General features: G+C 40.0%; 1 protein-coding gene across 1 annotated transcript in view; it reads left to right on the forward strand.

Moving 5' to 3' along the window:
- LOC127683721 (EGF-like and EMI domain-containing protein 1) overlaps positions 1 to 27118 on the forward strand; it is a 625358-nt gene that overhangs the window by 592525 nt on the left and 5715 nt on the right. Inside the window, 5 exon segments of the mRNA XM_052180974.1 lie at positions 482 to 604; positions 7025 to 7162; positions 12417 to 12539; positions 19428 to 19625; positions 21471 to 21644. Coding sequence (XP_052036934.1) covers positions 482 to 604; positions 7025 to 7162; positions 12417 to 12539; positions 19428 to 19625; positions 21471 to 21644 — 756 coding nt within the window.

Genomic DNA, 27118 nt, shown 5'->3' on the forward strand with positions numbered 1-27118 from the left:
AGGTTAAGAATTTGAAGAAGAATAAGAAGGAATATATGAAGTCTCTGAAGAAAGGGGACAAAATGTTGTAATTAAAATATGATCTCAAAAGTAAACAAAAGTACCATGCAGTTAGGGTATCTGTTCAAGAATATGACATACTCATAGCATCAAACTAGAGTGACTTCCATTTGTACTGTAGAGGAATAGATTAGAACTATTATTTATAGCTGCATCCAATCTTTTTTTTTTTTAAATTAATAACAGTTGGTTCAAATAGATGTGAAGTGATATTAATGAACATCTGGCCAACACAGTTGCAGCCATGAAGCTGGCTTACTCATAAATACCTTTGCCTCACTGAGTGTATGTAGTCTGGGGTATTTAGTGGTATGTTGAAAATTAGAGGCTAAGTGGAGGGTAGTGTTTAGGGTATTCATCTCTATAGTTTGCAAATAGAATTGGAGTTGCTAAGGCAGCTACTGTGTGTCTCTCGCTGCAGATATAAATGAGTGTGCTGAAGAGCTCACTCCCTGTGCCCATCGCTGTGTGAACTCAAAGGGGTCCTTCACGTGTACCTGCCACCCTGGCTTCGAGCTCGGAGCTGATGGAAAACATTGTTACAGTAAGTAGCAACCAGGGTAGTCTTGGGAGTCAATGATGCGCTACAAATATCAAGCAAGGGCAATAACTGAAAGGATGTGGTTGAAAACAGAACCTCGGGAGCATGTTACCTGGTGGGGCAGAGTGAGGAGGGGGAGGGAGAAGTGTAACCTGCTTCGTTCTACTGCTGAGGAAGCAGTCAAATAAAAATTAGTCTGCCTTGTGGTCCACAGGAGAATCAGTAGGGATTAAATCTCAGGTCTTCTGATTTTAAACTCCTGGAATCGTGGCTCAGATGCTTTGTGAAATCCTATCTTCTTGTACCACCTCTGCCAAACACTAGAGGTTCCACTGTAATGCTCAAAGAAGAGGAACCAGCGTGGGTAAAGAAAACATGAAAGGAAAGAACAGCTGCAGCCTGCGATTACATCCCAAACACGTGGGATGCTCCAATGTGTGTCTTCAGTAGTGGCTTCTTTTGCCTTTGACATTCGTCACACTTCTGCAAATGGTTCCTGCTGTTTCACACACTCATCATGGGACTCAGCCCTATAGCTTCCTTGCCAAGCACTTATTAACAATATCTTCTGGTGGTACTATATTCCTCATCTTCTGCTCAGTTGCATGGTTTAATGTGTCCATTGTTAGAGATGTATTTTGAATGTTAGGCTAAGCAGTTATCAGTTGTAGCTACTATTGGAGATGCTTCCTAGTCAGTTCCATCCCCTGTAAGCACACTGTCAACTTTCCTAAGATCAGAGCTGCCTGGTACCCACCCATGGGTATCTTTATCCTCCCCACTTCATCCTCCATAATCTTCCAAACATCCACAGGTTTAAGTCTCTTTCAAATTTACTCATTCACTCTTATTACTTTTGCTTTTATCTATTTTTGAATTTTATAGAGTAAAAAACCAGATGCAGACTATCATGCATGGGAACAAGTTTTCCCAGATGTCCAATAGAATTAAAAGGGAAAATGTCAACTCCTATTAGTACAAAGGAGTTGATTCTATTGCTGCCAAAGGAATTTTTTTTTTTTTTGCTGTGTTTGGGGATTGATAATCTCCTAACAGACAGCAATGAAGAAATTGACTCTCATAACAATCCCATTCTCATCCAAATCATCACCACTGCTGTCTTCTAAATTGTCATTATCAACATTTCCTATCTTAAAAGTACTCACCAATGAGCTCATGAGAATTCCCACAAAGGGGAAAGGTTAGCTAAAATAGTTTCCCTCTTTCATGGTGTATCTTCTCATCAGCCCATATTAACAGGTCTCCATCATGAACTTTTTCATCTCTATCCTTCTACGTTGCCAGACAAATTAAAACCTCTCCAGTTTTATCAAGTTTTTGGTGACTTTCAGCACTTCATTACTGTGTTGGATAATTTTGGTCAACCTGACACAAGGCAAGGTATCTGAAGAGGGGGAACTTCAATTGAAAAAATGACTTTATGAGATCAGCCTGTAGACATGGCTATAGGCCATTTTATTGATTATCACTGATGTGGAAGGGCCAGTCCATGGAGCTTGCAAGCAGGCTGAGCAAGCCATGGAAGGTAAGCTAGTGAGCTGTGTTCTATGGTTTCTGTTCCTTGCCTGCTTGTGTTGCTGTCTTAGCTTTCACTGGATCATGAATTATGATTGAGTGGTATATATATATATTCCGGAATGACCCATTCTTTCCCAGGTTGTTTATCACAGCAATAGAAGCCAAACTAAGACAATTGCTTTCATTGTTCTGAAATGGTCTTTCTTCTGTGCATTGGTGTAATTTCTCCTCTTTATCTCTGCTCGATCTCAATAGCTAATTTCTGTTCTCTACTTCTAATTACATCCCTTCACTGTGTTCTCAGTGAGCCCACTTACATGATTGACAGCTACTGCAGTTGGGATGGGGCCCCTTTCTCAAAGATCCTCTTTGCAGGCTTTCATACCCACCACCAAGACCAAACCCTTCATAGTAAAATGCACTAAGTCTTAGTGCTGAGAGTTAGGTGGCCTTTCATCTCTGCAGAAGCAAGCCCTCCACCTTTACCCAGTGTTTCAGCCTAGTGTATGTGTTTTTATTGGTTTTAGACAAAGAACATAGCTAGAATAACAGACAAAGGAGCACACTCACATTCCTCCTGGGCTTCTTCATAAAGTCACACCATTAAAAGTCAGGAGATTCACCTCGTCTTTGTGAAATTCTGTTTCTTGGTTCGCTGATGTGTCTTTTAAGTTCATGTCTGCATTCCCATTGTATGTATAGTGCAGTTTCTGCACCGTGATGCTTGCCTAGTAAAGAACAAAGTACATAAGATGGGAGGGAAACTCATTACTAACTAAGAAAGGACTTCAGGAGCTGGGCTCACTGAATGCCTGCCAGAATCCCCTTTTGAGAAGAAGAGAATACGGATGGAATTTTTCTTATTAATATTTGGTTTTTAAAAATATAGCCAGAGTTTTAGGGGATGAGCATATTTGAAAATGTGCAAATGAATCTTACAATCTGACTAGCATATTCTCCACTACCATGAAAGAAGGGATCGTTATTAATAGTGGTTTATGAGTTAGAAGCTTTCTTTGGAATTTACCCAGGAAAGCAATTTGCCCTAGAGTGGGATGTATTCGGTGGAAGTGCTGTTTTACATTTACTTTCCTGATGGGAATATTTAACTACTTTCTCTCTACGGTCATCCCCAGACCTCAGTATTTACTACTGACATACAAAGCTTTATGTGAAAATTTGTGTTCCGAGCTTTCTCTAAACCCATAGGCAGAGAAAATCTTTTAAGAGCGTAATGATATTTAACTGTGACCATAGCACCTGTATGCAGTGAGAGTACTGTAAAGCAAGCGTTTCGCTTTTGTCCTAGAAAAGGTTTTTATGGTCATTTAATTTCTTTTGAGGAAATCTTGAAATATTGTATAATACAACCACTCAGTCCTCACACTGTGCTGTGAATTCATACTCACTATCTTGATTTGACAAGTGACTCAAATTCGGAAAGGTCCACACATTTCATAATTAGTTGAGATTTTCATCAAATAAATTCTCAACTTAACATTATGCTATTAGATACATATGTTTTATGTTTTGTATCTATCAAGCAAATGACATATTTGCTACCTATGAGAAAAACAAATTTCATTTAAGTATAATTTAAAATTTATTTTATGTGTGGGATGTATATGCTGTGTGTGGTTCATTCCTCTGTATGTGTGTGTGTATATGCATTTGTGTGTGTGTGTGTGTGTGTGTGTGTGTGAGAGAGAGAGAGAGAGAGAGAGAGAGTGAGAGAGAGAGAGAGAGAGAGAGAGAGAGAGAGAGACAGACAGACAGACAGACAGACAACAATGTGTGTGTATGTGTAGATTAGAGTATAACTTCTGGAGTTTGTTTTTTTCTTCTGACATGTGTGTCCTGGTAATTGTCCCAGGTTGTCAGGATCACCTGAAGCTCCTTTACTGCTAAGCCGTGTCTGTGGCCCCTGAGTAAGTTTTGCACAGTAGGAAAGTAGCCCTTTGTTAGTCATCCAGATCAAGAACTTAAAATGTTAGCTTACTCTTAGTGCCTAGTTGAAGATCTAAGGTTGGAATTTTTTATTTATTTATTTATTTATTTATTTATTTATTTATTTATTATTTATTTATTTATTTATTTAGTCTTGACTTTCCAGAGAAATCATAGCCCTGGCTAGCCTCAAACTTGCTATGTAGTCCATGCTGGCCTAGAATTCATGGACAGTCTTGTTGGTTCTGCTTCCCTAGTGCTGCCATTATAGGTGTGCACCACTGTACAGAGCTTAGATCCATTTAATCCTGTGTGTTTTCATACAATGAGTATATTTTCAGGTATATATGACTTAAGCACTATATTCAGCTATATTCCTGCAGCACCTTAGGTACCTAGCAAGAATGGACAGAGGGCTCACAGTCATTTTCAGATAGACCGTTCTCTGTTTTATCCTTTAAGCATTTATGAGTATTAGAGAATCATGTATAGTTTCCAATGACCTCAAACAATCTTCTGCAGGACTCCTTATGACCACAGGAGACAGGCATACAAGTATATGTAAGAAAGTGGCATAGAAGAAAGGTTTGTAAGGCCAGTGCTGAATTGGAGCTCACATTCTTGTCTCTGGCACCTGTTGCCAGAATGAACTAGAGCTTTGCCCATGTTTAGAGCTACCAGTTTGTTATCCTTTTTCAGATGTGTTTACTTAATGTATCAATGTTTTCCTGAATGTCTGTGTGTGCACCATGTGTGTGCTCAGTGTCCAAGAAGGTTAGAGAGAAGCATCGGATCCCCTGGGAGGATGATCATGAATTCATACAGAAGAGGTAAAAATGGAAGTCATCAAACAAATCCCCATGATCTTGTTCCTCAGTGTTGAGGCAGCTTCTTTTTATTAATTGAAATATCTAAGCTCTGAAATGCTCCAAAGTCTAATATAGTTGAAACACTGACATGGTACCAGAGGGGGAGGTTCCACACTTGTTCTTCATGGCAGATTGTAAAGAAAACTGTAAGTGTGCAGTTAAAACACTGTGTAATATTACCTTCAGGCTGCCTAACGAAGGTGTGGAGCACTAATAAGTCTGATTCTGAGAATTGGCTCTCATACCCAAGGTCTATTTACATAGCTATATTTTTAGCATTCAAAAAAAATTTAAGTGAGTTCTTGTTTGAACCTCACCTAAATGCAATCAATCTGAGTAAGTAGAATTTAAACTGAGAGACCTGTTTTTTTTTTTTTTTTGACACCAACAACACTCTATGTACTATTAGAGGGTGATCCCACATCAATCAATTTAGTTTTTTCAGAAACTGACAGGGATTGTCCTGATGGATTAGAAGATAGCAACCATGGTTTAAATACCACTCTACACAGTGGCAAACAGGAAATTTGCTCAACTCTGCATCATATGCTCTATATTACCACACACTTAAAAAGCCCTTCACTCTCCAGTCCTTTATTGTAATAGCTTTCTCAGTCTTCAGTCCAGAAAAGTTCCTTCTTTTAACAGTACATTGAATAGCATAACCATACTTTATTTCACACATCTTTGGGAATGTGGTTTTGAATATTTGCTGTAAGCTGCTATGGCCAAATGAAGAAGACACAGTAGGGTAGGCAGTGACAAGGGACTGCAGTGTTCACTCTGGGCCTACAGACGGTTATGTGTTGTAGCAAGAGGCTGTGCTGATGGAGCACAGTCTTGGTGACTAGATTATTCACGCAGCAGTAGTGAACTGCTCACAAGGGATGCCATAATCCCAGGTACATTTGTCCATTTATCTCCTCCTCCTCCTCCTCCTCCTCCTCCTCCTCCTCCTCCTCCTCCTCCTCCTCCTCCTCCTCCTCCTCCTCCTCCTCCTTTTCCTCCTCCTTCTCCTCCTCCTCTTCCTCTTCCTCTTCCTCCTCCTCTTCCTCCTCTTCTTCCTCCTCCTCCTTTTCCTTCTCCTCCTCTTTCTCCTCCTCCTCCTTCTCCTCCTTTTCCTCCTCCTTCTCCTCCTCCTCTTCCTCCTCCTCTTCCTCCTCCTCTTCCTCCTCCTCTTCCTCCTCTTCTTCCTCCTCATCCTTTTCCTTCTCCTCCTCTTTCTCCTCCTCCTCTTTCTCTTCCTCCTCCTTCTCCTTCTGGATTCATATGTTAAGACCATAAGGAAACAATCCAGTGTGAGTATGAAGAGAACAGAATCCCTACATAAAGAGGCAGTGAACAGAAATGCTATTCCTCAAACACTCATTCAAGTATTAGATTACTTGTATCTTCACTCAGAGACTCTGGCTACAATGTCTAAGTGCTCTGGCCAGTCAGTCAACATTCATATGCTGAGCCTGATGCTGACCAATATGCCCAAATTACTGGCATATGCCAGGGGCTGTGCCATATTTTTGAAAGCACTAGGATGATCATATGATAACTGCATTTTATGTGCATGAAAGCTGTTTAGTACTCACACATGATATAATTCACATTGCAAAGAGTATATCAGTTTAATGTCTTTAACCCCAAGTTATTCTTAACAGTATTGTCAAGAACCCACAGACACTGTAAAGAATACTAATCAGTTTTACACACACACACACACACACACACACACACGTGCGCTTACACGCGCGTGCACACACACACACATGCGCACGTTTTATTCACTAAAGGAAGTGACTTTTTAAAGTATTTAGTAGCAACTTATTGGACTCTTATTGCCTTTCTTATCATTACTTCTTATCACTTAGTAGATAGAATAGAGTTCAATAGAGTATAGGTGTGTATAATACTCATGACTTGATATGCCTCCAAATTTTACTTTTGTGTGTGTAAAGTGTCAGTGTATTTTTCTCAGTGTGTCACCCTCTCAAAAGAGAAAGCATGCCCATTGTTCACATATATTCCATTTTCCCTATTGTCGTGTTAATAGCTCTCTTTTGCTTGTTTTGGAAAGGGATTGAATTAGAAATTGTCAATGTCTGTGAGGAGAACAATGGCGGCTGTTCTCATCACTGCGAGCCTGCAATTGGTGGAGCCCACTGTTCCTGTAACCATGGACATCAGCTCGACACCGATGGGAAAACATGCATAGGTAATGCTTGGCAAACGCCATCCTCAGGCAAAGTTTTTCTGAACCCGTTTAGCACTTTCATGCTAAGACACATTGCTACATCATGAGCCACACCCCTGAGAGTGAGAGATGTTTTTAACTGTATCTCTGACTACTGATACGTATCAAAGACAAGCAAATACTTGCATATTTACCTTGAAATTAAGGAGATTGAAACACTTTTAATGAAGTATGTGGGGTTATTAACTCTATGTAAATAAAAATGATTGTTTCAGAAAAATATATTCTAAGGTCTATCTAAACTATTAAATTTTTATGCCAACATTAGACCTAATTATGCGTCCCACGTCTACCTACCTCAAGCAGAAATGAGATCATGTCCATTGTCTTTCAGTTTGGTAATGATTTGGATGAATATTCAGTTGGGTAATGGCAACTTTTACTAAAAGAAAAGTGTAAAAGATAATGACTTTAGACATCCCATGTCAAACCCATTCTCTTGTGTTTATGTGTATTTCTGTGTCCATGAGAGTACAAGTGAATTCTAAGTTGAGAAGAGAGAATTAGATGCCCTGGAACTAGACTTTCTAGTGAGTGTAAGCTGCCTAATACAGTTGCTGTGAAGAGTACTTGCTTTTACCACAAGAGCCACACATGTTCTTAACCACATAGCCATTACTGTCAGTTGTATCACTTGCAACACTGAGGGGAGTGCTCCCAATTTGCCCTTCCCCCATTGAAGCATACTGCATGGAGATCTCCCAGTGTGTCTCTGCTAATCAGTGAGGGAGGAGCACTGCCCTGCTCTGCCTCTGAAACTCTCTCTTCAATATTGATGCCTCTTCATCCTGGGCAGAAATACGGTGTTTACTGATTTTATTAACCGATACCATGTGCTTCCTCTTTTTAAAGTGATAGTGTGAATTCAAAAGAACTCCCTTTTCACTACTTATGCAACACGATGGGAGATAGTTCAGAGCACTGAGAGTGGTGATTGAATCACCTGTCCCATTATTTTGTTTTGTGCTTCAGCATTATAAGAGAGTGAATCACATGGAATGCGTGGTATTCTGCTCTCACCACATCATTAAACCTAAACAATGTCATTGCATATGTTTCTTGATCCAATAATGTCCTCCACACTACTGTATGGAAGTCTATGGTGTTCAGCATATCAGAACCAATTGCGTTCCTTTAGTCTATTGCAATGAAAAATATTTTCTGTCTTATTAATTTTTAAATTTATGAGATTTATGTTTTTCTTTCTTCCTCACTTAGCGCTTCTTCCTTGCTCCCTTCCTTCCTTCTTTTCTTCCTTTTTCCCTTCTCATTTTGTTCTTTATATGAGTACTAAATAGAGAAAACTGAAAATGTTTTTCATTCATTCATTCATTCATTCATTCAGTTGGTTGGCTGATTTTTGTAGGGGTTGAGGGACAGAGTTTCTCTGTGTAGCCCTGGCTGTCCTGGAACTCTCTATATAGATGAGGCTGGCATTGAACCCAGATATCTGTCTGCCTGTAATCCCAAGTGCTGTGATTAAAGACATGATCAACCACCACATGGCCTTCTCTCTCTCTCTTTTTGTTTCTCTCTGTCTCTTTCTGTCTCTCTGTCTCTCTGTCTCTGTCTCTGATTCTGTCTCTCTCTCTCTCTCTCTCTCTCTCTCTCTCTGTCTCTCTCTCTCTCTCTCTCTCTCCCTCTCTCTCTTCATATGTATGTATGTGTGTGTATGTGTGTGTTACCTTTCATATCTTTAGTGTTTGAAAAGTACAATTCAAGAAACTTTTCTTATTTACAGCTACAAAAAAGTATAGCATCTGCCAGGGTCAAAATGCAGAAAACTGCATATTTATGAGATTTCAGCAGTCAACAAGGCAATGTTACACCGCTTATGGTTCATTTTGCTTCATTTTCATTTAAACAATAAAAATGCTTATTTCTGAAGACCAGATAATCAGTAGGGCAAAGGCAACAATCTACATTGACCACGAGAAGGTAGCTCTACTTGTTACTGGTTACTTTTGTAGAACCAACCCTGAGTTCTATCATATGTTAAGATAAAGTATTTTTTTTAAGATGACAATGTACAAAAGATGAAGACAATGCAGCTAACACATCAGTGGGTAACCTTGCCCAAGTGCAGAGGCCTCATCCTGAAACCTGGACAGCTGTGTAAAGTGGCCTTGGAGTGACAATCATATAAAAAGTGGTTGTCTGCCCTCAGTAAGGAATTCCAAATTATACACATGGCTAGTTTCTAGGGAGTATGTCTTACTTTAGGAGTTTTATTCAGTGACTGTGTACAGAGGATGGGCTTTTTCAGCCTGAGGATTTTCAGAGCTGAGTGGATACAAAATGTTCACCTCAGTACTGTGAGTCTTCTAGTTTTGACCAGGGCTACATTTTCCTGATGAGCAGTTCATTCCATCACTGCTGTTCTACTGCATTCCGTCAAGTGTGATCACAAGAGGAGCTAGACAGGCACCGACTTTATCAGGGATATGAAAGGAAATAAAGACATTTAGAAATCAGGTGGTATAAAGGTTGAAGTGGCAGTGTTGCCTAGAAAAGACTTGAGAGAGGATGTAAGCAGTGAGCTCCTTGGTCTGTGAGTTTGAAAGCCTGAATTCTGATCCCCAGAACCCACAGAAAAAGCTGGACCTGTAATACCAGAACTCAGAGCTGGAACAAGAGAATACTTCTGGCTTGCTGGCCAGCTGATCAAGCAAATGAAAAACCCTTTTATAGAACAAAGAGGGGAGGGCATTGAGGAAGACTCATGATATATGTATACTCTCCCCCATGACATACATGTGCACTCCTCACACACATGACATGTACACCCATATTCACAGATGACATACATATCCATACCCACACATTGCATGCATGTACACCATACCAATACATGACATTCATGTACACCCATACCCACACATGGCATGCACATACACCATACCCACACATAACTTGCATGTATACCATACTCACACATGACATGTATGCATACCAATGCCCACACATGGCATGCATGTACACCATACTCACACATAACATGCATGTATAACCATGCCCACACATGGAATGCATGTACATCATATCCACATGACATGTATGTACACCCATACCCACACATGCCATACATGTACACCCATACCCACACATGGTGTGATGGTTTGTATATGCTTGGCTCAGGGAGTGGCACTATTTAGAGGTATGGAGTTGTTGGAGTAGGTGTGTCACTGTATATGTGAGCTTTAATACCTTCATCCTAGCTGCCTGGAAGTTAGTTTCCTCATAGCAGCCTTCAGATGAAGATGTAGAGCTCTTGGCTCCTCCTGTACCATGCCTGCCTAGATGCTGCTATGCTCCCACCTTGATGATAAAGGACTGAGTCTCTGAACCTGTAATCCAGTCCCAATTAAATATTGTCCATATAAGAGTTGCCTTGGTATTTGTCCACAGCAGTAAAACCCTAACTAAGACACATGGCCTGCATGTATACCATACCCACACGTGGCCTGCATGAATGCCACACCCACACATGGCATGTGTGTACACCATACACACGCATGGTATGCATGTATACCATATCCACATGACATGCATGTACACCAATACCCATGTAGATGGCATGTGTGAACAGCATACCCACATCCACATGACTTGTACTGTAGAAGCAGTATGTTTGTGCTAAGCTTTTAAACTGAAGTCAGTGTGCAAGAGAAAGCTAAGAAATCTTCCCAGAGCTCTGTAAACGGCAAGATGATATAAAATAAACTCAAACAGTAGCAATCAGACATATTTTCAGTATTATGGGAGGAACCTGTATCCATTGCTAGTTGAGAACATATATGTGTGTATGTCAGTAAGAAGGCCTATTTTTAAATCAAAAAGGAATTGAAAATATCTGAAATTTAAAAAAAAAATCACAGACACTAACATCTTACAAGAAATAAAACTAACTCATCTTTTGTTTTGCATCTTCTGTGTTCACATTGTTTACTCTTAAGGCCAGAGAAAAGCTTAATATGACAAAAACTAGTATCTGCCATTTTCTGAGCAGAGCTCCTTGGGACATTTTGCAGGAGAAAGAAAGCATTGTGCCCAGATGACCTTCATTTAGATAGTTTCTGCTGACCCCTCGCCTTGACTGACTGACTGCATTTCCTTTCCTTCCAGTCTCTTGTCTTCATTTCCTTGAGTCTACTGACTCTTCCAAGGTTAATTGAGACATTGACCTCTTTGTACCTGTGTAGTCCTGGAGCGATAGGATTCTGTAAGCTCAGCAGTGACAGCCACCCAGGCTAACAGCTCAACACACAGAGGCTTGAGTTGAGCCAGGGCAGAAAGCCAACACCTTCACCAGGAAATCCTCTGCTGCCCAGAGCAGAAGAAAATAGCGTCTGTTGGGACTCTTTCACTATTTTGCTTAGACTGACCCTTCAAAACTTGGGCCAAGTACATTGCTGTTTGGCTGAATAGTTTCAACTCGACAGCCATTGGAGCCTTTTGATTTTGTGTAGGCCAGATATATCTTAAGAGCAGCCATTCATGACTGCAGAATTCTGGAATGATAGTGCTATATACACAACTGCTCATCTGACAGGACCTTCCAGGGGAATGACTTCACAGCTGTAACAAAACCCCACAAATCTCACCCATCCCATGGCATGTGTCACTGCCAGGTTTAAGAAAACACTCTAGAATACTCCAGATTTTAATATACACTATGTGAAGTAAGTATGCCTATTTCCTTTCCGTTCCCACCTCTCTCCCTAGTTGAGTGCAAGGGGGATGTTGACTTGGAAACACTCTTTGATCTCAGATCTTGAAGTAGAAAACCATTATGGAGTTTAGAATTATCTTCTCTCTGCAGCTGTCAAAAGCTACTAAATGGAATTCTTTGGCTCTTCCCTCTCAATCCTGTCTTTTTGTTCTTCGGGTTCTGTTTATTCAGTCAGATTGCTTTTCAAACTGGAAAAGTAGGGAGATCTCTCTTTTCATATACTTATAAATGCATTTGAAGATTATTTACATTCCTTTAAAATAAATAACAGACATGCAAAGAGCTTGAAAGAGACGTGAACCCAGAGTAGGTATCATTATTTTGTGTGATCATTTCTTCAGTATCTGTACTATGTGGACCAGAGTAGTGGGAAATGGTTAATCAAAGACTTTTCATTTAGAAGCGAGGCTTCTGGGAGGGAGCTTCAGCAGCTTTGTTGAATTCTGTTTTCCTGCAGTAACACAAATGTCCTCTGCCCTTCAGACTTTGATGAATGCGAGAGCGGAGAAGCCTGCTGTGCCCAGCTCTGCATCAACTACTTAGGAGGCTATGAGTGCAGCTGTGGGGAAGGATTTCAGATCAGTCCGGATGGTTGTGGATGTGATGGTAAATTCCTGAGATTTCCTGGAACAACTGATGTGATGTGCAGTCTGTGGGTGGGAATTTGGAAGTGTTTTGTCATGCTGAAGAAATGTGGATTTCTGTTTTTGCACTCTGTGATGGCATGTGGCCCTCAGTGGCTCGAACATTGGAGAACCAGAGATCTTCATCACTGAAATGAAGACAGCAATAGAATTAGGGAGTAAATTAAGGAAAGTTTATAATAAAAGTAAAGTGCTAGCATGATGTTTGACCTAGATTACCACTCCACTAAAGGCACTTAGTTAATATAATGTTCCTTGGCCCATAATGCTTTTCACAGGTATGTATGCAGGAAAGAGGTGAGGGCATGGGCAACATACGACTAATAAGTCATTTCTAGCATTCTGGACCACAATTACAAAGTTGGTTGCTGAAAGTCACTTTCAAGAGGAATCCAATGAGAGAATTATCTTGTCATAAGAGTGAAAATCTGCAGCAGAATTTCTCACATATTAACAAAGCCAAGGCCACCTTTAGATGTGTCATCTCACAAATTTCTATATTGTTAAAATTTGCGCTCTTCTAGGAGCTTTTGAGAATAGCTTACATTTTTCTTAATAAAGGGGAACTTAAAATAGTGAGTATAAATAGTTAATGGTATCCCAACACCCACTTATCCCTGAGATTTGGTCACAAACTCAGTCAGCTTGACTGATGAGGTTAGGTAAAAGCCCTTGCCTCAAACAATAAGGTGGCAAGTGATCAAGGAAGACACTGATGTTGACTCTCTGCCTTTAAAAACATGAGCACACACAGAGATGCACACATTGATGCACATATACCACAAATACACACATAGAGACACACACATAGACACACACAGACACACACATAGACACACAAACAGATACACACAGACACAAGGGAGAAGCAGAGAGAGACAAACACACACGAGAGAGAGAGAGAGAGAGAGAGAGAGAGAGAGAGAGAGAGAGAGAGAGAGAGAGAGGTGCAGGCAGGCAGACAGACAGACAGTGACAGACAGAGACAGAGACAGAGAGACAGACAGAGAGGTTAATAGTTCCTGTAAGTCCATCCTGTGGTTTCCTTCAAAAAGTCACATTAGAGTGCACTGTTCAGTTCCCCAAGTATTTATGTGTTATCTACAAATAGTAGTTTTTCTTGCTGTTGGTTTCCAGTTCTATTCAACTGTGATATGATAAGTGATGATAAGTTATTTCAGTTATTTTGTGTTTGTTAGGAATGAGTTAGTAGAATATAATGTGGTCTATTTTGGAGAATTTCTGTGAGCTACTTAGAATGTTTACTCTATACCTACTGAATAGAATATCCTATAGATATCTGTTAAGTCCATTTGATCTACATTGTAGTTTAACAGTGAAGTTTCTTTGTTCATCTTTAGTTTGGATAACTTCTCTAAACACATGGTTAGGATGCTAAAGTTAGCTAGCACCACTGCATCAGGACTTAGGTAATTTAAAAATTCGCATTTGTGTTCATTTTATGACAATGAGGGCCAAAGTGCTTAGGGTATATTTATTTATAATTTCTGCATTTTCTTGGTAAATTGCTCATTTTAATATGTGACCTTTATCTAACACTGGTTTGAAGCCTGTGTTATCAGCTCTTAGAATAGCTATACTAACTTGGTTTTGCCTTTCATTTACTTCATAAATTGAATTCTATCATTTGACCCTCAGCCTATGTCAATAATATGTTCTTATGTGACAAAACATTTTCTGGGGAGACACTACACATATGTCTACTCACCCCAGCTAGGGAGCCCATGAAAGGCTGAAGTACGGATACCACCAGAGTCCATCATAGGTGGACCATGGGTTTACATACATTAGTATGGGTGAGAGGTTATTTACAGTAGCAGGAATGACTCAAAGATATCTGCTTCACCAAAGCCCACCCCAACATTTATGACAGCTCATAGAAGCTGAGAATATTGGAGCGCACTCCATGTCCTGCAGACAGCTCAACAGGTTGAAGAACATCCTTTTTCAGTGACTCTTGTGTAAACGTCCTCTAGTCAGCTGTGCTGGTTTCTGCTTCTGGACAGCTGGTGTCAGTTCAGAGTCTTCTTTGCAACTGAGCTTCACTCTATGAAGAGGGGCTTTCCATTTTTATTGCTTACTCTGGCAGGGAGGGGCCTAGTGAATCTGATCAGTTTCAGGGACAAACTTAGTCTTTTTGAGTTGTTTATCTTCCTGCTGAATAGGGAGCTTCCCCTGAAAGATGGAATGTTTCAATATTAGAGGAAACTGTTATACACCAGGTATATTTCTGGGAAAAAAATAGATAGCTGGAACTTAATAGACTCAACCGTTCTGCAACTATTCTTTAGCTGAAGTCATTTACTTTTACGTTTATAATGGAAGAAACTACCAATTTATTGTTTTATTTTTTGTTTTTCTTGTTAGTTGGATTATTGTTTGTTCTCTTTTTCTCTCTTCTATTACCATCAGGGTTTTTCTGATCGATGCATTGAACTTGATGGGTTCTTTCCTAGCTATCTTTTGCTCGTCTACTTCCATCTAAAAACTTATTAATTCTTTTACTTTCCTAATTGAAAGTACCTTCTTTGAGAAACCATATAAATACCTGGAGACTATTGGCTGAGTGATGCAGAGAGAGAGAGAGAGAGAGAGAGAGAGAGAGAGAGAGAGAGAGAGATGGGTACAGCCAGTCGAGTACATGTTGAAGCCAGAGATTGATATCAGTGTCTCTCTCAAGTGTTTCTCCAAAATATTTGTGAGTTTTCTCACTGGTTCATTCACTGAACCTGTAGCTTACTATTTCTGCTGGACATGCTGGCAACTGAACTCCTAGGATACAGTTGTCTGTACCAGCCAGCGCTGAAACTATGGTACAGGTGGACTTCAACAAATGCCTTGGAAATCATATATTCATTTGTAGTGAAAAGAAAGTGAAAAGAAATTCATTTCTCTCTCTCTCCCTGGACAAAACTCAGTTCAAAGTGGTCCACATGTCTTAATGAGTCACGAGAAACCTGAAACTGCTAGCAGAAACTATAGTTAAAACACTTTGAGACAGAGATATAAGAAAGACCTTCTTCAGTGGACTCCAGCACCAAGGGAAAAAAATCCCAATAATTTACAAATTAGATGATTAAAACAAATTCAAATTACTTCTTCACAGAAAAGGAAAAGAAATCACTAAGTGGAAAGACAATTTAAAGAGCAGAAAAATGCAGCTGCCATCACACATCACAGAGTAGATTAATATCTACAATATATAATAGCTGAACATTTTTTTAAAAAAATCAACATATCCATGTAAATAGCTCAATGAACTTAATAGTTATTAGCGCTCAAAAGAACAAATACAAATAGCCTAAATATTTGTGTTTAATGTGCTTAGCCACCAAGAAAATACACATTAAAATTACTCTTAACTTCCATCTCATCTAAGTCTCATGGCTGTCATTAAAAATAGTGCTGAGGACAAGGAAAGACCTCAAGGAAGGACCTCATGTATGCTGGTGAGATGTAAAGTTACAGAGCCTTTCTAGAAGTCACAGAGGAGGATTCTCCAAATTCTGGAGTTAGAACTACCATGTAACAGAGCCCCACCACCCTGTATGGACTGCAAAGGACAAGCCAACGAACCAACATTCCTCCACACATATTCATTGCTCCATTGATCACAGTAACCAAGATACAGAACATGCCTAGATATATCCATAGGCAGAAGAATGGATAAATATACATACATATATATACATACACACACATACACACACACACTCTCTCTCACACACACACAATAGAATTTCATCTCTAAAGAAAGATGAAATCAAGCCATTTTCAGAAAAATATGTATAACTAGGAGTTATTTATATGGAGTGAAATAAATAGGATCCAGAAGAAACACAGTTGCCACATTTATTTTTCATGTAAATTATCAAAATTTATTTTTATTTGTCCCTTAGAGGTAGAAAGGAGACAACAAGGGGGAAGAGTGACAAGGTAAGTGGGAGTTTTTAGAGGGTGTGGTGGGAGTTGCTAGAACTCCTTCTGTAAGACAAAGGACACCATCAAGAGGACAAATCAGCAACCAACAAATTGGGAAAAGATTTTCACCAATCCTACATCAGATAGAGGGCTAATATCCAATATATATAAAGAACTCAAGAAGTTAGACTCCAGAAAACCAAACAACCCTATTAAAAACTGGGAAACAGAGTTAAACAAAGAATTCTCACCTGAAGAACTTCAGATGGCGGAGAAGCATCTTAAAAAATGCTCAACTTCATTAGTCATTAGGGAAATGCAAATCAAAACAACCCTGAGATTTCACCTTACACCAGTCAGAATGGCTAAAATTAAAAATTCAGGAGACAGCAGGTGTTTGAGAGGGTGTGGAGAAAGAGGAACACTCCTCCACTGCTGGTGGGGTTGCAAATTGGTACAACCACTCTGGAAATCAGGCTGGCGATTCCTCCGAAAACTGGGCACCTCACTGCCAGAAGATCCTGCTATACCACTCCTGGGCATATACCCAGAGGATTCCCCACTATGTAATAAGGATACATGCTCTACTATGTTCATAGCAGCCCTATTTATAATTGCCAGATGCTGGAAAGAACCCAGGTATCCCTCAACAGAAGAGTGGATGCAAAAAATGTGGTATATCTACACAATGGAATACTATTCAGCCATTAGAAACAATGAATTCATGAAATTCTTAGGCAAATGGATGGAGCTAGAGAACATCATACTAAGTGAGGTAACCCTGACTCAAAAGGTGAATCATGGTATGCACTCACTAATAAGTGGATATTAACCTAGAAAACTGGAATACCCAAAACATAATCCACACATCAAATGAGGTACAAGAAGAAAGGAGTGGCCCCTGGTTCTGGAAAGACTCAGTGAAGCAGTATTTGGCAAAACCAGAACGGGGAAGTGGGAAGGGGTGTGTGGGAGGACAGGGGGAGAGAAGGGGGCTTATGGGACTTTTGGGGAGTGAGGGGCTAGAAAAGGGGAAATCATTCGAAATGTAAATAAAAAATATATCGTATAAAAAAAAAGAAGTATGCTGGAAGTGGCTACAGGGTATGAGGGGAGTGGCTAGAGGTGTACTGGGAATGGCTAAAGGGTGTGAGGGGTGTGGCTACAGGGTGTGGTGGGAGAGATTATATGGTATAGTGGGAGTGGCTAGAGAGTGATGGGCAGATTCTAGAGCAGGAAGGTATTAAAAGTAGGGACAAAGGGGTAGGATAGGGCAATAGGAGAAGGTAAGAGTGAGAAAATAATTGAATGGCACATGTGGATAAACACACCATAGTAAAATCAACTGCTTTGTATGCTAACTTAAAAATAATTAAAAGCAAAAATGTACCTCAAAATATAATTGATTTTAAAATTTTGCTATTATTATTATTAAAACATTTTCTAAAAACATGTACAAAGATCAATTTAGTCCAGTGGCAGGTCAAATATATGACATTAATGTCACTGAGAAAGTAGAGTTTTATTGCTTAAAGAAACAAATCCTGAATTGTGATGGTAGCCAGGTTTTTAACTACTACAAGCCAAAGAAAAACACAGTGTGCTATCTATATATACTAAACACGGTGGAGTATATCACCATTTCCATCCAATTAACAGGGCCAACAAAAGCTGCATTTTATGCACCATCTGCTCCTAAGCAGAGTAAGCCAAGATATGATTGCACGGCAGAAATGCACAGACTTGTACACATCCACAGTGGTAAGGTGTGCACCATCTGAAGTGAAGCTGAAGGGTGGCTTCATTCCTGGACCTTCTGGGTCTCTAACACACCCAGCGAGTCTATCTGAGTCTAGATTCAGTCATAAATCAGGTACATTAGACGAGTCTAATTAGCACTCTTCGATGTCAAAAGTTCTCCAGACCCTTGATGGAATTATGAAAAAAAAGTAAACATTTAGTCGCATACTTGAGTTGAGAAGTTAGTACATTGTTGCAAACAGAAGAAGGCACAGCTTGGAACCATTGAATTTAAGTTTTTATGTTCTTCATTTAAGCTACACAAACAAGGCATCAGAAAGCCTCGGTTTATGTAGTCAGTCTTCAGTAAACTTGCAAAAGAAAGAAGGGAAGTCATTAGGTAGATGTACCAGATACTCAGGAGCGCTTTCTGTGTGGCAGAGTGCTGCTACTGGCTAATGAAGGTCACATAGTGCCACAGAGGGCAGATTCTCCCCAGATGTGGATGAGTGTTGGGATGTCAGTGTGGATTGTGGCCAGCTGGGCATCAACTCCATGGGGACATAGGACTGTGCCTGTGGAGAAGGATACAGAATCAGAAGTGATGGGAGACCCTGTCCCCATCAAGGGGTTGTGCCAAGTCCTTCCTAACTTCTTCCACTCCCTGCTCTTCAGCATTCTGGAGAGGAGCCTTCACACCCCTCCCTCCCTCATTCAGCGCTCTCTCTCTCTCTCTCTCTCTCTCTCTCTCTCTCTCTCTCTCTCTCTCTCTCTCCATCTCTCTCCCTTTTACTGTTCTCTTGCGCCATCCTTCCTTCCCTCTCCCCTTCCTTCTTCTCTCTCCTTTTCTCCCCACTTTCCATTACTTTTCTCCTGTCTTTCTCTCTGACTCATTCCTTTTCTCCTTCCTGACTTCCTCTAACCTTGTTTCCCCCCTTCCAGTCTTATTTTATTTCCCTTGTATTCTGTCTACTGTAATTCAACCCCATGCTGGCAGCATCTGGCTATTGTTACAAAGGCCTTTGAAAAGCCTGCTCAAAGCTCTTTGCACACTAGTCATCTTCCTTGGCTGTTCAGACTCTCCCTATCTGTCAAAGCTTGCTTGCTTTTTCCTTCTACTACACTGCTGAAACTTATTCTCTCTCTCTCTCTCCCTCTCTGGACTTAGCTTTAGATGATGAGCAGTTAGAGGAGGAAGAGGAGGAAATAGACATCCTGAGGTTTCCAGGCCATCTGGTTCAGAGCCCACCTCAGCCATTCCCTTATCTTGATCCTTCTCTGGCTGCTTCATATGAAGATGAAGACAATGATGATGCCAGTCAGGAAGCAGGAGAGGTCCAGGGGCTGACAGCCTTGCACAGAGTTGGTGAGTACGGATTCACTCATTGCTCTCATCACCAGACATCATTAGATACTTCCAGCTTGTTATAATCATGTCTTAGTTACGGTTTTACTGCTGCAAGCAGACATCATAACCAAGGCAACTCTTATGAGGACAACATTTAATAGGGACTGGTTTACAGTTTCAGAATATAATCATCTATGTGGGAACATCCCGGCAGGCATGGTATTGGAGGAACTGAGAGTTCTACATCTTGTTCCAAAGGCAAACAGGAAAAGATTGTCTTCCATGCAGCTAGGATGAGAGTCTTAAAACTCATGCCCACAGTGACACACCTACTCCAACAATACCATACCTCCTAATAGTGCCACTCCCTAGGCCAAGCATATACAAACCATTACAAATGGTTAATGTGATCAAATCTTGGAATGGGAGGTTTAGTAGGACCAAATAGGACCAAAGTCTTCAGTTTTGCAGACCTTCCTATCAAATTTGTCATCTCTTGACTTCCATTTTTATATAATAAAGACACAGGGTGTGCTGATGGTTCATTGAGTAAAGAACCTGCTACCAATCCTGACATCCTGAGTTCAAATATAGGACCAGGAGATAAATCCCTCCCAACAGCTGCCCCCTAACATGTGATTACACATGTGTCATGGCATGTGCACACATACACACATGCATCTAAATAAATAAATAAATAAATAAATAAATAAATAAATAAATATAAAAATAAAAGAGAAACCAGCACTAATATACTTGTATTATGATTCATTTATAAATGTGTCTATACATGCTCCCACATAAAGAAGAAACATTTAAATATTTCATTAGTAGATCTCTGCTGCTTTACCTATTTAAAATCAGTATAAATATAGTTGAGAGCCCCAAACACAGACTGAAATCATTTGACCGGGTTTCGAAAGAAAGGAATCCTCTCTTTCCTGCAATCATTTGCCAATTCATAAGATGTGAATTCCTGCAGACAGCTGGTAAGAAAGTAAGACAGGCACAAGGCACGTGCTCAGGAGCACAGTTGTGCACTCTATAGAGCAGTGAGGCCCCAGAAATCAATCAGCACTGCCAAGAGCAGCGAGATCCCATGTTCACCCTCTCCCACACCAAAGTGACAAAGCATGAGCTCAAGTGCAAACAACTAAGTAAAAAAAATGTTCTATTCTTATTCAGGTTAGGATGATCTCCATCAAGAAAAGAATGGAGAAATTAATTTATTGCACTTCAGTAAGAAATAGGAAACTATACAGACACAGATGATTTGTGCACAGGGTGCGGAAGAATCCTGCAAACATATTGACAAAAGAAACCTGACTGCCAAAGTGCTCACTCTACAATTCTATTTATAAATCATTCAGAAAAGAAAAGTGTGGTACCAGAAATTACGATAGTCTTTTATTTATGAGACTAATAGCTTTGACATTTTAGATGGCAGGTAGTGTGCTCTAACTTGATCTGAGTTTGTGGGCTATTGAAGGGTATATTTGAGATGTCTGCATCATTACACATGAATGTTACATTTCAATAAAAATTCACTCTAAAAACCTGTGTATAGAAACACATATGTAAAAAAGGAAAGCATTAGCAAGCATGGACTATCGCCCCTATCCTGAAATCAATCAGGCCTGACTTATTGTTCTTTTGTAGCCCTTTTTAGATGGGACAATAATCTAATGCCATAAGTGACAAAAATAAAAACTGTTCTATGTTGAAAGCTATCTCTTTGCTAATGTCCTTTTCTGAATTTTTTTTGTAAAGACATCTGATCTGATTTTATTTGGGATTAATAATTTTGTTTAACTTTGGTTACACATGTAGCCAGGAGCCAGCTAACCTTGTTTCTCATGGCAGTCTGTTTAGATGGCACCTTTGGTCTGGCTTGCAGCTTGAGCTGTGAAGATTGCATGAATGGAGGAAGATGCCAAGAAGGAAAGAGTGGGTGCTTCTGCCCAGCAGGATGGACTGGCCTTACATGCAATGAAAGCAATAGCCTAGGAACTGGGGAAGGCCAGCAAGCTCCTGTGGGTGAGTTCTCCTCAACAAAAGCACCCCAAGACTTACTGATCAACTGTCCAGTGGAGATTATAAGATGTTTATTGTATATAAAGAGTGCTAATGAATGCTTGTGCTTGTAAACTGAATATATAACAGTGTGGGGAGAATGTATATTTTCAGGGGAAGGCAATGCTCCAAATCCTGCTAACACATACAACATAGAAACTAATAAAGGCCCCTGATAAGGCTGATCTTATGAAAACCCTGCACTTGAATAAAGCACCAGCACCTGACCAGCTACTCCAAGTGGAAAAGCCAGGAAATGTTTGGATTACAAAGTACAGTTTATTTGCATAAAATTTCAAAAATCAAAATTCTTTAACTGGTCTTACTTCTGTTGTTTACGCCACTTCCCTATCTAAAAATTTACGCAAACATAGCCAATAGTGATGGTTTCATCTTTTTATATAAGTCTCTCAAGAGAAACTATCAAAAATTTAAATATGATGCCATCCAAATATCATTTCATTTGTGTTTTAAATGAAGACAGCTTTTAGGAGTTGAAATTTTCACATGATAAAATAAAATGCATGGAGTCTTTCTCTCTTTTTAACTTTCTCATGTACTTAAAATATGCATCTTCATGATTATCTGGAAGATGGTGTGAGCAGATTTTTCCTTTATTTCCCTATGTGTAAGAAAAAAAGGGCAGAGATATGTTCTATGCGGTGTGGCTCAGGCATAGGATCCAAGCCAACATGGCGCCATCTTTGGTCAGCATGACTCCTTCAGGGCTTTAGGATGTTCCCTAAGAATCCTAGTGATCAAGTTCTCTGCCTCTCTTGGCCTTTTAGGCAGCCTACTTTCTGTACATAAGATGTATACTTAGTCATGGGGAGCCGTCTAAAAGCAGGTTCTCATAAATCCTTCTCATTTTTAAAAAAAGTATTATAGCCTTTGCCTAATTAGCTATTTCTCAGAAGTTGAACCACTGGCCATTTCATACTCTGTACTTTTAATTCAATGGCTTCTGTATTGTGAGGATCTCTGAAGATCTGTTCCTGACTGTCACATGATGCTTTACATGCTTCTGCAGTCCTCTGCAAGCATTGAGCATTCTAGTAGATGTGAAGCACTCTCCCTCTTGTGTTGACATTCTTCCTCAGAGATTGTTCTCTTTAGTCAGGTCCAATCCCTTCTTCTTTGTTGTAATTTACTCTCTACTGAAATGTCAGCCACACCACTCTGGAGAGGACAAATCTTGGCGGCGACCTTCGGTTATGTTGACCCATAAGTTCACTTATCCCATATTATAAAATGATATAATGACATCATATGAATAATACAGTATAAAGATTTTCTTTATCATTCGAGCCCATTGAGATACATGTATGGCCTTACCACATGGTCCTTGTCATGGTAGCATGAGAAATAAAACTATTCCTGAGGCATCAGAAGAAAGCATCCCTGATAGGAATCTTAAACTGAGAGATTCAAAGAGCCAGGAGATAAAAGAACAAGACACCCATGTCCTCAGCCTTGGACTACCTGACAGATGGCCTGAGTGCTCACAAGCTTTAGTGGAAGTTTGTTACAGAAAGCCAAGACTAAGAATGAAGACAGAACAACCCAATCCATCTCACAGATTTCAACTGATTCTTTAGTAGAAACGAAGTGGGATATTGTTTAAAATTCATATAAATGACATACTTTAAAGATGATTGTTATTTGAAACTATAACCAAGGAAATTAAAAATAGACTGGGTAGGAATCAGGACTGTGGAGTTTCCCACTGAGCGGATGATTATTCCAGTATCTTCAGTGGTCAACTATGTAAATATCTACTTAGACTTCTCAGGAATTAGTTCAACAAATTATAAGGAAAAGATTTAAGTATCACAGTGCATTATTTAATTTTAATATCAGGGCTTTTTATCACTACACCTCTTTTAAAGAAATTCCATGTTGAAATCACTGAACACTGCTGGATTATGAAGAGGAAAGAGAAAGGTGATGCCCAAAGGCATGGACTGCTGGTGAGCAGGAAAGTGTGTGATGCCTTCCATGTCTTCCAGCTTCATTCAGGACATGTTCCTGTTAACAATTTAGTCTCTAAGTTCTTTTCTATATTATTCTAATAAAAAATCTTGAAAATCCTTGTGTTTTACTGCATTGCATTTTGTGGGGGCAGGGAACCCCATTGATACTCTACATAGATCTTATACTATAACCCAGGAACATTGGAAGCAACTGTGAATTCTTTTTCTTTGTTTTCTAAACCATGCATTCTATAGATGTGGAAAAATTACAATTCTATACTACACATAAATTAACAATTGTTCTCTCCCCAGTATCTATCTCTTTTCTTTCTTTCGCTCCCCCTTCCCTTTTACTATAGAAGCCTAGGGCATGAAATTGAGAAAAAAATGATGGATAAGCCAGGTAAATAGAATGCTTAGTTAGCACTCACAAGGCTGTGACTTCAAATACTAACATTACACAAACCAAGCAGCATAGAGCTATAATCCCAGCACTTAAGAGGTAGAGGAAGGAACATTAGAATTTAAAATCATTTTGAGTTCAAGGTCAACAGTGAGTACATTAGACATTCTCTTAATGAACAAAACAAGGAAGGAAGAGAAAGGAGAAAGAAAGAAATGGTTGCTAGTAAAGGCACTGGGACAATAGAAGATGAATCTGAAGCTAACTAAAATAGATGTCACATGGGGGCTTGAATAAAAGCAGCACCCATAGATCCTTAGGGCGTGGCACTATTAGGAAATGTGGCCTTGCTGGAGTAGGTGTGGCTCTGTTGGAGGAAGTACACCATTAGAGGTGGGCTTTGAAGTCTCAAAAACTCAAGCCTGCCTAGTGATTCACAGTTCACTTCTGCTGTATGTATATTAAGATGGAGAACTCTCAGCTTCCCCTCCAGTACTGTGTCTGCCTGCATGCTGCCCTAAGTCATGATGATAATAGACTAAGCCTCTAAAACTGTAAGCCAACCCCATTTAAATGTTATCCTTTATAAAAGTTGTTGTGGTCATAATTTCTCTTCACAGTAATGGAAGCCCTAACTAAGACACAAAATCAATGTAGCTTGAGAATAAAACTTATAGTAAAATATCAACTAAAACAGCTAATGAAATTATCATGTTAAAGAAAGTCCCAATTTCTTCAGTGTACATTTCTGAAACCTGGCCCTTCTAAAAGAATCAACAAAGCAGGAAATTTGTCATTTACTTAATTTCATCAAATTCTGAAAATGCAAAATACCATGGGAGCCCCCAAGAGAACGCTAGACCCCAAGTTCCCAGGAATACTCTCCTTGTGTTCATTGCTGGTTTTAACACATGACATTTTTTCCCCTGTATTTTTTCCTCATTTTTTCAGAACAGAATATGCAGTTTGTTTCTCATTAAGGGTGCTTATAGTTATTCAGCAAATGTGACTGGGTAGTGTTGAAACCATGAGGATTATTAGAGTTTAAGGAGTAAGATCATAAATATTTGAACCTTGTTAGCATTTCTTTAGTCATCATTATTTGCACCAGCTGCAGCATCTGGAATTTCCCCAGGGGTGATTAAATCATAGAAACTAGGACTATGTCAGGGTTTTACACTGGGTCTGCAAGGTACTAATAATTGAATTACTTGGTAGCCATCCTCATCAAAAGATCATCTCTCCTTCTGACCTCTCCTTCTGGCTCCTTTGTGATGGACAGGATGTTCCATTACACATTGACCTTTCCTAATTCACTCACACTTTGTTCTACAGATGCTAACAAAAAGGAGTTCACGGGCAACTGCAATTGTCAGAACAGAGGCATCTGCGATCCTCAAACTAGACAGTGTCAATGCCCTCCAGGTGTTTATGGGAAGACTTGTGAAGAAGGTAGGAATGTCCTATCAATAAGATTAGCCACTGCTAGTTTGGGAGTTTGGAGGAGTAGGGGCTCAAACAGAAATGAGGGCTTCAAAAGCTGTGTCTACATGGACAAGAATAAAGTTGCTTTGACCATGGCAAAATAAGAGACACTTGGTGTGGGATTGAAAGAGAATGAACCCCAGGGGCTCATATATTTGAGTACTTGGCTCCTAGTTGATGAACTGTTGAAGAAGAAATAAGAGATGTGGCCTTGCTAGAGGAGGAGTTCACTTGGGGTGGGCTTTGAGGTTTCAATGGTCCGTGCCAGATCAGGTATCATCCTCTCTCTCTCCCTTTAAAGGATAAAACGTAAGCTCTCAGCAACGGCTAGAGTGCCTTGTCTACCAGTCTACCACAATACTGCCCACCATGATACCAATCAATTCACCTCCTGAAACTGTAAGCAAGCCCCCAGTTAAACGTCTTTTTGATGAGTTGCTTTGGTCTTCTGTACAGCAACACAGCAGTAACTACTAAACCTGGCTGGCTGTGATGCAAGCATGATGAATATTGAGACAAGAAAAGGACTTGTTTTCGTATCAACAAAATGTTGGGCTTATGAATGTGGGTCCAGAAGTAGGACCTAAGGAGAGCTTATCTTTTATACAGAGCAAAACGAGGAGAGTGAGGCGAGTGTGAAAAAACTAAGGGAGGTTGAAAACAGAGAAAGAGAGGAAGGGAGAAGAGACAGTGTGGGTGGAGATCTCATAAAATGCCAGTGACAACTGTGTGGAGATTCTTCATGGAAACCAATGAAGAGGCCACATTTCCTCCTTTGGTTTGGCAGAGCTCAGCTGCTGAAGACAGAAATGTAATTAGCAGAGTATTACCCAGAGTTTTCCTAGACTTCACTGGAAAATCCATTAGGAACAGTCAATGAGAACATGGAAACCAAATATACTTTCCTTTCTGGAGTGTAGAAATCCTCCTGCTTACCATTCAATTTCTTATCCCTATGAGCAATGTTTTCTTAATTTTAAAAGTACATATATGACAAATGTTTGCAATGAACCCTGCCAGGAATGATGGCAGGAAAACAATCCCAGCCCTACCCTACCGAAGTTGTGATCTGGTTCAAGATAGACATAGGTTACAAATATTGAGACAATGTATTGCAAATTAAACAGTGATGCATGGTTGGATGTAAGACCATAGTACCATTCAGACCCTGACAAGGAGATACTTATGAAATAGTAAAAAAGAGAACAGAGAGGAGGCAATGTGGGGGAAGGGCATTCCAGAGAAGGATGTAAAGCTGTATGGAATGTCAAGGACCTCAGAAAAAGCAACAAGACATGGAGAGCATGAGTTCTCTAGAGCATGAGCACTGTCAGGTGCTCAGTTTGGAGCTTTTAGTTTCTGGAATTGACAAGCTGTGGGATGGGGAAGCTTGGAGCCCTTGGAAGTAGGCCTGGAGCAAGAGTGTTGAAATAACTTGTATACTGGCCTCCCCTTACCCACGCCATCCTCTCATAGTCTGGCCCATGCTGTCCTGCATCCCAACTATTGCCCCTTGGAGGTCACATAGCTTTGAAAGTAGGATGCAGTCCCTGTCCTCAGTATGCATATTAGGCATG

The sequence above is a fragment of the Apodemus sylvaticus genome, chromosome 4 (genome assembly GCF_947179515.1).
Source record: "Apodemus sylvaticus chromosome 4, mApoSyl1.1, whole genome shotgun sequence".
Taxonomy (NCBI): domain Eukaryota; kingdom Metazoa; phylum Chordata; class Mammalia; order Rodentia; family Muridae; genus Apodemus; species Apodemus sylvaticus.